This window comes from Dermacentor silvarum, chromosome 9 (genome assembly GCF_013339745.2).
Source record: "Dermacentor silvarum isolate Dsil-2018 chromosome 9, BIME_Dsil_1.4, whole genome shotgun sequence".
NCBI classification, from domain to species: Eukaryota; Metazoa; Arthropoda; class Arachnida; order Ixodida; family Ixodidae; genus Dermacentor; species Dermacentor silvarum.
The window spans coordinates 127,091,388-127,104,886 of record NC_051162.1 but is presented as its reverse complement, the minus strand read 5'-3'; the positions used below and the strand labels follow the sequence as shown (position 1 = coordinate 127,104,886).

The 13,499-nt window shown below is 43.4% G+C and overlaps 1 protein-coding gene across 1 annotated transcript; it reads left to right on the top strand.

The window, feature by feature from the left end:
* Nucleotides 1–39: 39 nt before the first annotated feature.
* Nucleotides 40–9,600, top strand: LOC119464258 (G patch domain-containing protein 11-like). Its single transcript, XM_037725168.2, is given in 7 exon segments — nt 40–277; nt 1,558–1,793; nt 3,624–3,859; nt 6,303–6,368; nt 6,371–6,514; nt 9,030–9,111; nt 9,486–9,600. Coding segments are annotated over 7 exon segments (876 nt in total). The 5' UTR covers nt 40–227; the 3' UTR covers nt 9,548–9,600.
* Nucleotides 9,601–13,499: the final 3,899 nt, after the last annotated feature.

Here is a 13,499-nt window from a genome sequence, read left to right as displayed (position 1 = left end):
CTTGTTCTTTTACAATGGAAATAGAGGATTCTCCCTATTTTCCGGAATGGTCGTCGTAATAACCAAACGATTTCATGACAGCAAAATCGACGGGTAAAGAAATGGAGGCCGCGGCAGTTCTGTTGCAAAAGTAGTGAAAGTGTCTGCGTTGAGCATCTGTTCGGCGAGAAGTTCCTGTGTCCGAAGGGTTTGCTGTTGCCGTAGAACGGTCTCACAAGAGTGCGGACATGTCGGCTGACGAAGATGACTACATGTCGGCAAACTTCCTCGCTGAAAGGTAGCGTCAGAGCCTTGCAAGCCTGCTGCGATGCGCGCTTTTCAGTGCCTGTTAATCCAGAAAAATGCAGCTTAACTAAATACGCATTGCGTGGTCTGGTGGCTTTTGTTTAAGGGTATCGCTGCACGAATATGTTCAAAAGCTTATAAATGGCGCAGTAATTGATTTAATTCATTAATCGTAGCGTACTTCGGTAGGGTGCGATTCCCGAAAGAGCGACAGCACGCTCATTCTGAAAAAGAAATTCGTGGACCCAAAATACTCATCTGCTCATACTTTACTGGCGCCAAACAATTCATTTTTTGGATCATATGTGAGCTGTGTTGTTTCGTTTCTATGTCGTCTCAACACGACACAAACGAGCGCTCTGAAAGTGATCTCCGGAGTAAAAAAAAAAAAAAAAAAAAACAAAAAAAAAAAAAGTTCTGACTGACCTAGTGTGTTTTACGGGAACAGACATTTTATTGGGTCATGAGAGCAGATTTCTCTATTCGTATACATGACAAACGCAGAAATGCCCTCATTTAGGCAACCGCTGAACTAGTTTGAATTCAATTTTTTGCATTTAATAGAGAAAGGTGATTTCTCCTGACTCTAGGAAGCAGAATTTTGATTTAGACCTGCATAGCTTTTACAAAAATTGCCGGAAATCTAAGTTCAAAGAAAACTGAAGAACAAACTTTGCAAATCCAAACTCCACACTAAAGACAGGTACTCTAGTACTGTAAACTGCATCTGTTAGAGCATCTGAAGTAGACGAATACGATGAGCCTACAGTTTGCATGAAATTGTTATGGTGTTTACGAATGTCTTGCAAAATTCCTACTCGGAAGTTCGTGGTATATTAGAGCGGTCTATAATCATTTTTGCCCGCATTAGGTGTCTCTGAATAGGTACAGTTTGCATAATTATGTTATCATGTTTTTTTTATTTTTGAGTTGTAAGCTTGACACCTTCCAGTTCTATTTGTATCGCAATTTCGCATAACTTTTCTACAAAAAAATTTGATAACCTTAATAAAAAATCTGCTTCCTACAGTCGGTATAGCTGAAGTTTTTTTAAGGGCTTCAAAGCTAATAAGATTTGGTGCTGTGGAATACGATAAAAACAATTTCTTATTTCCCGCATACTTGGACAAGTGCTTCCTAGCTAAAGCGTCCTCAGAAGCTGATTGTGTTAACATTCAGTGTCGGCAAGAATCAGTACTGCCTCTTCTTTCAAGAAGCAGTGTTTCTAATAATTCCTGTGCGATCATTCCGTTCTGTCAATTCACTTTCAAGCGGGGACTTGCGGCCTGGACTGGTCCACAGCCGTACCACCAAGCGGCGCTTTGAGGCCGAGAAGAAGCACCACGAAGCGAACAAGATGAGCCGCACAAAGTCCACAAAGCAGCTCATGGAGGACACTCGTACTGAAGCGCTCAACAAACCCTTGGGCGAAGAAAACAAGGGATTCAACCTTCTCAAGATGATGGGCTTCAAGCCAGGCATGGGGCTTGGCAAGGCTGCATCTGCAGGTATGTGCCTCCCGCCACCCGTAGAGTTTCTTACTAGAGGAACAGCGGCACTAGTAGGGCTATCTCTCTGCCTATACTTCGTGCAGGTTCACATTGACGAGAGTAGTGCAGGGCAGAGGCTGTGCTGCACTTAGCTGACTGGATTGTAGCCGATCAGAGCAGACTGCGCGTCGAGCAGACAAAAAACACCAAACTTCGCAGTTCGCCTGACCCAGCATTCACTGGCTGCGTATCTGCTCTTTTCTGAGCACTCGAAACACTATATGCCGATGTATAGTTTCCTTTCAGCAAACCTAGACAAATTGCAGCTGAAGACATCACGAATGCACAGCTCATGAATAATACCTTGCTATGCATATGATGCAGTGCCAAGTCTAGAACAGTCCTTGACGGCGATAATTTAATCTTCTTGAAAAATAAGGTTACCTTAGTGACGCACAATTTTGCCGGCATCTCACTTCCATCCCTACAGCGAGCCTTTGCTGTTGTCTCCATATGCATATCGACAGCACCAACAGTCGCAGACAAGATGGCATTGTGCGGTTCCATTGCTTGCCTGTTTGTCATCTGCTACCTACGCTGCCTACACGCATAGAAATTCTAATGTAGAAAGTGTAGTTTTCATGCTAAACTTCAGCTATAAAAAGTGGCGTCCTGTAGCTGGGCGGAGCTACACTTTTTCTGCACTGATACAAAAGAAATTTGTGAATTCTGACACAGGTTACACTCGTGCAGCCAGTGTAGGTTAAAAAAAAAAAACCCTATTGTCTAACACTCCAATCACATGGAGAATTTTCAACTGCATTCGAGCCCAATCAGGATCAAATTTCTCAATCATTATCCAGGAATTTGATTCCTATCGGGCTCGATTGCAATTGAAAGTGCACAGTGTGAGCTTCAAGTATGGTGGTTAGCCAGCACGGGAATGGTGGACAGTACACGGATTGGCCTAAATTTCGTTGTTTTGGGTAAAAATTGCTTTGCGAATCGATTATATTCGACAAAATATTGCTTTACAGATGCAACAATTTGAAATGATTATGAATATGCACAGAGATTACTTGCCTTGCTGTGTTTGGAAAACTGCGAGTGCTTGAAACTTTGGAAAGCTAATGCATAATTAATGATGTCAAAAGAGCATTTAGACTCACGAGCACAATGATTAGGCAGATTCAATTACTAATTATCATTCTCCTAATAGCTGAATGATTGCAGTGCCACAGTTTCCTCTAGTAATTGTAGGAAACTCTCTTTTTAACAGGCATCAAACACTATCTGTGAACTTTGCTTATTCGGAACACTGCAACTTGTTTCAAAGGAACTTGTTTACCTAATTGGTGCTTGCTGTGAGATGTAATTGCTGCTAGAAGCATGCACACCCTGTGACCATGTGTGTGTTTGTTCTTGGGTCTGTACCCAAAATAAATCTGTTGGAAGAGCCGCCTGTGTCCTTGCAATTGTTTTCTTTCGTGTCTGTGGTTTGTGTGTGTCCTTTTAGCAGCAGTTATGTCTCACTACAACTTGTTTACCACAGTGTCCCAGTCTGTCATCCATAGGCACCGTTTAATTGTCTGCGCTGAAAATTTGTATTGTGTAATCAAAGATGTGGTGCTGAAAGGGGCTGTGTCATACCATATTCCCTGCATTGCAAACACCATTACACAGTGTATCGCATTAAGTACTACCATGGACGTGTGCGATAGATGCCTCGCAATTATTTCAGTACCTGTCTTGCCTGGGAAGCCAGTCTGTTTAGTATTTCTTTTGCAGTTGTCAGACCTTTTTTTTTACATCAACTGTGTTTGAGTCATTGCTGCCGTCTGCTTGCAGGCAGCTCTCTTAAGGAGCCGATTCCCATCGTGGTTCGGGCAAACCGTGGTGGTCTGGGCCAGGAAACCGAAGCTCGTGAACGAATCGAAGCCAGGTTGAAGACGACGTCCGAGGCAGAGTGCAATCGGATGGCCGAGGAATTCAGGAGTGCCAAGCGTAGCAAGGCCCTCCTGCAGCAGGTCGAGGGTGACTTGCGGAAAAGTCAGCGGGCATGCTACAACCTGGACAATTCAAAGGTAGTGCAAGTCCTTCTGGTAGTGGTTCAACCTAGTTATAGTGAAGCTGAGTTCGGCGTGAAAATGCCTTCGTTAAATCTGGTATTCCTTATAAGTGACATTCGTTATATCTAGCATTACAAAAATCAGTCAGCAACCGTATTTTACATTTTTGCTGCCGGAATACATATCTTGAGCTATGCATGAAGAAAAAATTCCTTCGGTGTAACTGATATTGTGTTGGATCCTGCATTTTTCAATTTTGTTATATACATATCGCAGAATACTGAATGAAACAAAGCATGCCCAACCAAATTATAGAGTTACTTTATTATATCTGATAATTTGTTATATTAGTGTTCGTTCTGTTGATGTTTGACTGTATTCTGTTCGCTCTTGAAGTGTTCCGTAGGGAACTCCTGTTTATTTATGAAATCGCTTCTGTAATGTTCATTGCCTAGAGGCTTTACAGCATGGAGTGATGTGCAATGTAATAGACAAAGTAACAACAGCGAGCAGTTGTAGAACACTAATACCCTTCTACAGTAGTTTTTCTTGTCAAAGTATTGATTATCTTGTTGATAAAAGGAGGGCAGGTAGTTTTACTTATTTATCACTCAAGCAACACAGTCTACACTACAAATAGGTCAATAGGTAATGAACATTAGTGTGACCTCAGTAAGAACTTTGTAGAGGCATAAATGGTAGTGATAGACTTAGCGAAGCAGATACAAATTGAGCAACCCCCAGCATAAAGGAAGGTTAGGAGGAGCCGAGGTTAGTGTGATTATAGATGTGTTGAAAAAGCGAGGATATAATTACGCAAAGTGATGCATGCCTGGCAGAGAATTGCATAGTCAATATGAATTACTTGGAGGTTAAACGGAAAAGTGCATTAAAATTTCTGCATGACAGGATCCTTATTCAAATAAAATAGCCTGTGAAGGTACAAATTCTTACTGGAACTCAAAAAAGAGTGGTGTAAAAGTGATTTTCCAACATTGAGGTGACTCCTTACATATTATTAGCATCTGCTTAGCAAACAGAAAAAAATTCAGCTGGCTAAAACCACACTAAAAGTGATATGTTGTTTTAAAGCGAAGGTCTGTCTACCTCCTCACAATGTGGCATGTTGTGGTGGTGGTCAATTTTGCCACCAAGTAGAAGTTGCTGCTCAATAGAAAAAAGAAAGTTAAATGTTCAGTGGTGATTTCCGAACCTGGTTCCCCCAGTGCCGCGTGATGGTCTGCCCATTAGGCCACGAACGCTTCCCTAGAAAGACCGAGTAACATCCTTGCCAGCTTCCCTCATTCAAATCAGCTCTTTGAGATGTTTAGTGTGTGCTTCATGTTACATAGCAACAATATACTGATAAAAGGGAGAGCATCTGCTCTTCTGGTTGACAATAAATATAGAAGTTTCACGTTAAGAAAGAAGTCCATTCTTCGAAGTCAAATATGCTGAAGCCTAATTTTACAATTCCAGTGCGACAAAATTGGCTCCGGTTGTGAGGCTTTGTTTGGCAGCTGAAAGGTTTAGACATTTGGACACTGTGGTCTGTGGTGCAGCATGACATGTCTTGTGTTTCAACATGTTTTAGCAATAAGTAGAACCATCATGGCTGAGGATGGTTATGGTACGTGTTCATTGCCAATATCCGCTGTGCGTCTCTTATGGTCACACGCTGGCAACTTCAAAAGATGTAGTGCTTACTGATGCTTTGTTCTGACCCACATTTCGCAGAAAGATGACCTTTTTCAGTCCGAACCGTGCAATAACACACTTGGAATATTTGGTTGCAATTATTCCAAATGATTGACAAGTAATGATATTATTTGCGAAATGTAAGCAAGAACAGTGGTCAAGAAATGTTATCTTTTGCACTTTCGCCCTTTAATACACAGTAACCTAAACTGCCACTCAACTAACCTCTGCAGGAAAGCGAAAGCAAGACTTTCGATGTGAGGTTTCTTTTTATATTTGAAAATTGAACATTGGCCGACAGAGGATAAAGATAGATGAGATAAGATGAAGCGCTGACGTAGCAGCGAAGGAGCTCGATTTTTTTAGCCATGCACAGAGGCATGTTTATCAGGGTGGCAACACGTAAAAATCTTGGGAACTCGTGGTTCTTCCATGGCCTCCTCATTGTCACATGCATTTTGGGCTTTTCTGCCTTTGTTCTGACTTGCTGTGTGCCTTCCTTGAGATGGCTGACCACTGTGCACAAGCTGCGCTAATTTGTGTATGTATATATTCACACCTTGTTTCAATAAAGCCTTGTTGAACAGTGCTTCGTCTTTGATTTGTCTCGTCCTCTGTTTGCACTGTTCAGTATGGATTACCGACATGCCCATTAGTAAGTTCTGTCAAGTGACGGTTCGTGTTGGTAATTTCCCACACAGGTGCTTGATAATCTCGCATTAGCACTTATGCAAATATGGCATCTATTTCTCCCCTGCAGGACATCACAGAGCCTGAACAGCCGTGGTTCTGGCCCCGCAGCACACATCCGGCCAGCACAGATGGCGATGTCAGAACGTGGTATGCTTGGATGAAGACATAGCTGACGGTGGCATTGTTTCGTCGGATGATGCGCTCGTGCCGCACAAAAAGAGTGGGGACGAGAGTGAAGATGAAGACGAAGAAGAAGAAGAAGAGGAGGAGGATGTGGATGTAAGTAGTGTTGCAAGCATTTTTTTAATGTGTCTGGTGCTAGTCATGTAAAATGTTGTGAAAGTAAAGGTATCCTTTGAAAGCGATTTTTCATGAATATGGCCCAAGTTAGTCAACACATGTTGCTGCGCACACATGCGCTTGCCCTTGGCTTCGAGATTCCATGACCGTAATTTTCTAGCAGTGCTTTTTATGCTGTTTCTTTTCACACTTCATCAGTGGTCAGAGCAACGCCCTGCACGCGTTATCAATGGGATCAGCTGGCCAAGAACAGTGGATGATAAGAGGGGCATAGAATCGAGCGGAAGGTGCCGCTACAAAATTTCGGCCCATATCTAGACCATTGCCATGCTGTCGCTACAGATAGATGAAAGTACAGCTGACACGTGCATTGAATTGGTGTGGCTTTAAAGGCACCCTGAAGCACTTTTGAACATAGTAAGGAAACGTTACCGGTCTGTTGTAGAGGCTGCTGTGAACATGCGAGCCAAATATTACTGCACTGCATGCAGCAGGGAATGAACAATCCGCTTGCCAAAAACGGTGAAAAATCGCTTGCTCTCGCTTCTGCAATGCCGTCATGCAGACTCATCGAAAGCAGCTGGACCGACCAACTCTATTGGCATATTTCGTGATCGTGAGAGCATTCTCAGTGATACATAATAGCTAATTTTGAGTTAAATAAATGAAAAATATATATGTCTGCAATCTATCTCCCGTGGCCACCTCCAACGACAGACCGATGCCGAAGTTCCGCCCGGTTTGAACGTTTGACGATGCCTCTACGGCTAGCACAACTACCGCATTTACTCGATTCTCACGCTTCCTCGATTGTAACGCGCACCCGTTTTCCGCGAGGAAAAATTTGGAAAAATAGATTTCCTCCCGATGCACTGATGTTGCGATAAATAAAAAAAGTCGTAGTTTCGCCCGAAAGGCGATGCATCGAATGCGGTAGCAAATTAGTAGACCGCTATTAACAAGCACGGTGTCACGCGCGCGCTCAAGCAAACATGAACACACCTCGCTCGTTGACCGCGGAAACGAACTGTCAAAACGCTGGAGACGAAGCGCGCCTTCGTGCTAGCATGCCTCTCGCTTCAACGCGGCGAAAACACGGCGCGCGGCGGGCTTTACCAGTCGCAGATTGCTTTCAAGATAGGGCCAAGCCTGATCGTATCGCCGGAGTGGATCGTCGCAAATTACGTCCTGCTTCGGTCCACTGAAACCGTTCCGCATTGCTTTGCTGGCGAAAATCCTCTCCCTTCTGTTTGCGCCAGTCCCGCTCGCAAGTTTCGGATTCTCCGAACGCCCGTGATGCGGCCCGATTTCAGTCCGTCTCCGCACAGATGATCACTTTCCTTTTAAATGCGGCATCATGATGAACTCGGTACTTCATGCTGATAGATAGAGCAGACGCTGAGAACGTGAAGACAGACGGTAGACTATTGCCTAAGCACGTGTACTGCAGCACACGGAGGAAGCTTCCGCATGCTACGGTAGCTAGGCGGCCATTTTGAAATGCCGACGCAGATTTAGGGTCGTGCCTGGTTCATGCAGACTCATCGAAAGCAGCTGGACCGACCAACTCTATTGGCATATTTCGTGATCATGAGAGCATTCTCAGTGATACATAATAGCTAATTTTGAATTAAATAAATGAAAAATATATATGTCTGCAATCTCAAGAAGACAGAAAAATCATTTCATCTTTGCGTGCAAGCTGTGTTGGCTATGCACAGCTGACACAGCTGCGCGTAGCCTCCGAGATAGCAGTGGCATGCTGCGTAGCATTGTCTACCCGCGGCTGTCACAGCGTGTCGTGAGAAGCCGTTCCACCACCACGACACTCAGCTTTCAGCCGGGGCTTTGCCCTCTTGGCTTCTCCGCTGTCTAGCTTCCAGCAAGCTAGCGGAGACAAAAAGAGAGAGAAGCGCCTGGTATCAGTGCGATAACTCCACATACAGTTGAACGACTCGAAAAATGTTTGCGGCATGAGATTCGCGAAAAGACGTCCTTTAATGTGAAGACTTGTATGATTAGTTAAGTGTTTCAGGGCCCCTTTAACCCACTTTTCTACCTCTACGCATCATGCTTTATCATGTCCCTTTTTACAGCTGGCTGCACAGTCCTTATCTCCGTCTCAAGTTTCCTTGATAGCGTCCTAGTTGTGGCCTCACAGCTTGGTATTTTGTTTATAATTACTTTATGAAGATTGCCGTCTGAGCTGTATCCCAAAGTAATTACATAGCAGGGCGTTGGTTTGGGCTAGTTGGTAATGCATACTTATTACTGTTTTAGCGCATAATCTACAAAAAAATCACAAAGGGACACAAATGAGTTACAACTAGTTACATAGGTTATAAGCATTCAATGCCTCTAATTATGAGGTTGTCATACATTTATGATGACTTGTAATTTATAATGACTTGCTGTATCTTTCACCAGATGGTAATTCTTCATTTGATAAAAATGTGTGTGTAAACCCCACCCTTTTCTTTTTCTCTCATTGAAGCCATCTGAGAGGCTGAAAGTTTTGACCGAGTACCTTCGCCAACGTCACCACTACTGCATATGGTGTGTGATTCGATTTGATGGTAAGTGTTTAGCTTTCTTTGCACTAATCTAGAAGGCTCTGGATGCTTTCCATCATGCTTTCCAAAAAAGTAGAAGCAGACATGGCTTTTTACGATGAAACAGAAAAATGCGTGCAGTTTTCTGTTGCAAACACTTTTCTGTTTGCAACGCCGTGCAATCATTACAACAAGATATACTGTGTTGTGGTGTCATTCGGCATCTTGGTCAGCAGCGAGATTGCCGCTTCGTGTGTCTGCTGATGTGCACATAAGGTTTCATGATTTACGGATGGCAGGTCACGCAAGAAAGCTATCGCTGACATGAGTATTTTTGATGGTTTCTGCCACAATTTTTTAGCACGAGCTCTTTACCAATCAACATTTTCTATTTACAGATGAGGAGGACATGGCAACAAGTTGTCCCGGGCCAACAAGGGCAGATCATGATGATGACTAAGCATGTCGAAGGTCATCATTCACTGTACATAGCTTTATTAAATAATTTTCATACATGTGAGTCACTACACGTAGGAGTGATTTGTCTTAGAGGTTAAAAAATGTTGCAGTTTCGCCAGAAAGGCGAAGCATCAATTGTGATGGCAAATTAGTAGAGCGGGGTAAGGATAGTAGCTTTATCGGCTGCATAAATTTTGACACATTCACTTACTAACTGAATTAAGAAACATGGTGTCAGTGCGCACAAGCAAACATGAATAAATCACACTCGATGACCGCAGACAACCGCTGTCAAAACGCTGGCTTGAGCAAGTGCGGCTGAGGCAGTGAGCGAAGGTTCGTGCAGTCTATCGCTTCAACGGAAACTTAGCGGCGGAAGCACAGCACGTAGAAGGGTCAAAGCCGTGTGGAGATCGCTTTCAAGATACAGTGCGCGCGACAGCCTGGAGCCGCGGAAAGTACAAGTACGCAGCTGCTGGCAGAGTAGAAGCTGTGCCCCCTCCCTCCCGCACTGCCTTCCTGCTTTCCTCCTTTCGTGTGGGCGATTGAGTCGCCAATTCCCCTTGCGCCCGGTCACAAGATACGCATTTGGTGCCGCAGCTAAACGTCGCCTCCCCTCCCCTCATGGCTTTTTGCACAACGGAAAACATCGTGTTTGCTCTCCGCCGTGCATTCGCTCTCTGTGAAAGCGCGCGTCCCTCGCGCGCTTGTGCTCGCACAAAGAGCATACGGCGCGCGGCGACGATTTTATCACCCTTGGACTTTATACGGAACCTCACGGCGACGCCGACGGTTGAAATCCGTTTGGAGTGTCCATTCAACTGCTTTCGCAATAAAAAAAAAGCTACCGAGTTCTTTATGTAACTTGTGAAATAATGCACTGACTGCAGCCTTTTGTATATGCGCATTTTAATTCATCCGTGCTCCATATTGCAAAACATGTTTACTCGGTAAACTCTGTGCACACATTGTGCAAGACTTCGGGAGGCCATGTGTCACGTCTATGCACCCTTGCTTTTTGTCTTTGGCTAACTGAGAACAGTGCACACAAATACAGTTGGCATCAAAAGTTAATGGACAGTGCATTCTGAGAAAAGGCTAAATATTTTTTGCAGCCTTGTATTCAAATTTCCAACCTGTAGCAGACAGTTGAACCTGGCTATAACTAATTGTAAGATGAAATGAAGTAAATATAAATCTTTTATATTTGGAAATCAGCATACGTAACGAATATCGGATTTAACAAGGATATTCTTGTGTAGATTGCGACTTCGTTGTCGCAATTTTCAACTGTATGTGCGAACAACATAGTGCTGGGTGGAATTTATGGCTGCGGATATAGACTGTAGTGAAATGCAACTTTCTCGTGGAACCCGTACCCCATAAACTTACGACACTGATTGTGTGGGGACAAAACACATTTCTCTGGTGTCATGCCCATACACAAGCACATTTTCAATGGCCATTGAAATGTGACAAGCTTCACTGGCTGCATTGCACATGCTTTTACAACATGGAGACAATGGACCTCGTTCGTTTCAAAGGTCATTGGTTTGAGTGGTTGTTGAAAGCGTGCAACGCAAGTAGGAGCTCATTGTGAATCACCAACTTGCCCAAGATTCCAATCAAGCAAGTTTTTGTTCTGGATAAAGGCTGCAAGTTTTCACCTTCAATAGAGAATCTTAGCTTGGTCACAAATTTATTCGTTTACCGATTACCCAAGCTGTGGACGGTAGTAGAAAAACTGGTAGCGACATCTTGTGATGCTTTGTCTGGCTACAACGCACGTGAAACTTTTTATTGTGCGAGTGTTCTTGTCGAAGTACAATAATAATTTCAATGAAGCAGAATATGATAGGTCACTGCAGTATTAGCTTTACAGGCTCTGGTTAAACTGCGTCGCCAGATACCGCTACAAACATTGTTGCTGCCGTACACCTCTCCCGTAACCTGGTATTCAGGAAACAATATGTTCATGGACAAGCTAAAATTCTGTTATTTGTTTGCGATAGGCCTGGTATTCTCACCTTGGCTTCTGCATCTTGTGCTTGGTCTCTCCTGCAATAATTTGGGAGTGTGTTTCAGTCTCTTGAACTAGCAGGTTGCTCTTCTGTGTTTCTTGTGCAAAGGAGTTCATATTTCTGACTTTTTTAAATTGTTTTTGTTAATTAAAGGTACAAATTCTCTTAACCTTAGAAAAAAATACTGACAAGGGTCGAGGCAGCCTAAACGGTTTACTATACTATAGTCAACTTCCATTAATTAGATTTTGATGGGACTGAAGAAATTGGTTTAATTATCCGGTAGGTCAAATTGTACAAAAAGCAGAAAAAATGCCAAAACATTCATAGGCAGTATGCCCCTGAATCAAACGTGTGCAAACTTTCTATGTGTCCGAAGTCGAAAAATAACGTAGAAATGTCATTAAAGCTCCTAAACAATGTAAAAATCCAATGTGCAGCCAATTTTCTAGCGAGAAAAATAGGCAAGGGCATATGTGTTGCACATAGGCAGCCGGTTTCTTAAAGTCAGCTTAGCTGCAATACATATGTTATGTGGTAAAGCATATGAATGCGGTTTTGGTTTTGTGTCCGATTGCACTTCACAGGCAATATTCAGCCCATTTCTTTTTTTTTTTAAATGCGCACATTAGAATCAAAATTACGATAATGAGACATTGTGAGCTGTGGTTATTGCTTGCAAATACACCTAGGGCAGGCCAAAAGGCATTTTCGACGGCATTCACTGCCCCCTAAGTTTCGCCGTTAAACATGTCACTATTTGGTTCACCATAGGAGTCGGGTACGTGCGTGCTCGTGCTAATTGTTCAAGTTCAAATTATCCAGTGAAGGCTAATTTTTGGATCACAATAATGAAAGTTTGGGCCTGTAGAAATGCATGGGCGCTGGCCGGGACCTTTGGTCAGAATCGGATGAACTAAAGTCGAATTAATGGAAGTCTGCTGTGCTTGTTTTTATGAACCAGTTTAGGAATTGGATGCATCATAATGTCGTCGAACACCTGCTTGCACCATTTCTGCAATCGTGGCTGCCAAGCACAAATGAAGCGAAAAAGAAATGCACACAGCACTATTTTTTTGTGAACAATTGCCATACCTAGCCTTATTATTACACGTCAGCAGATTTCGCGTTGTGTTATGACATCACAACAATATTGACAAAGCCAGGTCAGGCATTTGGAGACGAGCTTTAGTATCAAATTAAAATATATTGTATATACTCAAATAAGCGCCACGCTCATGTAAGAGCCACAACCCCAACTTAGAAGCTCATAATTTGGAAAAAAAAAAAAAAGGAAAGATGCTGTATACAACTGAAAAGAGTGTCGCTGCAGGTTGTGTGCATGCTCTTGGATTCTGAGCAAGTGGTGTGCGCTGTCTTCGAACATTGTGAAAAGTTTTGACATCACAGCCATATGTAATGCTGTGGAGGCACTGATGATGACTGTATGCATGAATGGGCTGTTGCGTAGAACCACAGTGGTGACAGTGGTGGAAGATTGGATGGCGATCAGGTGTGTGGCATGCACACAGGAATAAATGTGTGGTGAAAACAATAGCGTTCGCTCTTTTTGCACAAACGAAACAGAAGTATTATGCATGGCCACAAAAAGTTGGATTGAAATAGCCTGCTCTCCCATGTAAGAGTTGCACCTCATCAAGATTGCAAAAAAAAAAAAAAAATTGGGCTCCAATCCATGCTGTGATAGTGGTGGGCCAGCGAAGCTGTGGTATCACCCAATTCGATAGACCAATGTGGCGTAGCCTTGAACTGGGTCCTGCTGAGCCTGAGCACGATGCCGGTGTGCATATTAACTTTGCTGTTCCTTTGTCTCTCATCGTATTCATGCTGCTCTTGCGTCCTAAATGTGCGTGGCTTGCTTTGGGCCGGAACCACTGCATCCTGCCTAGCCTGAGCACGACGCCGTTGTGC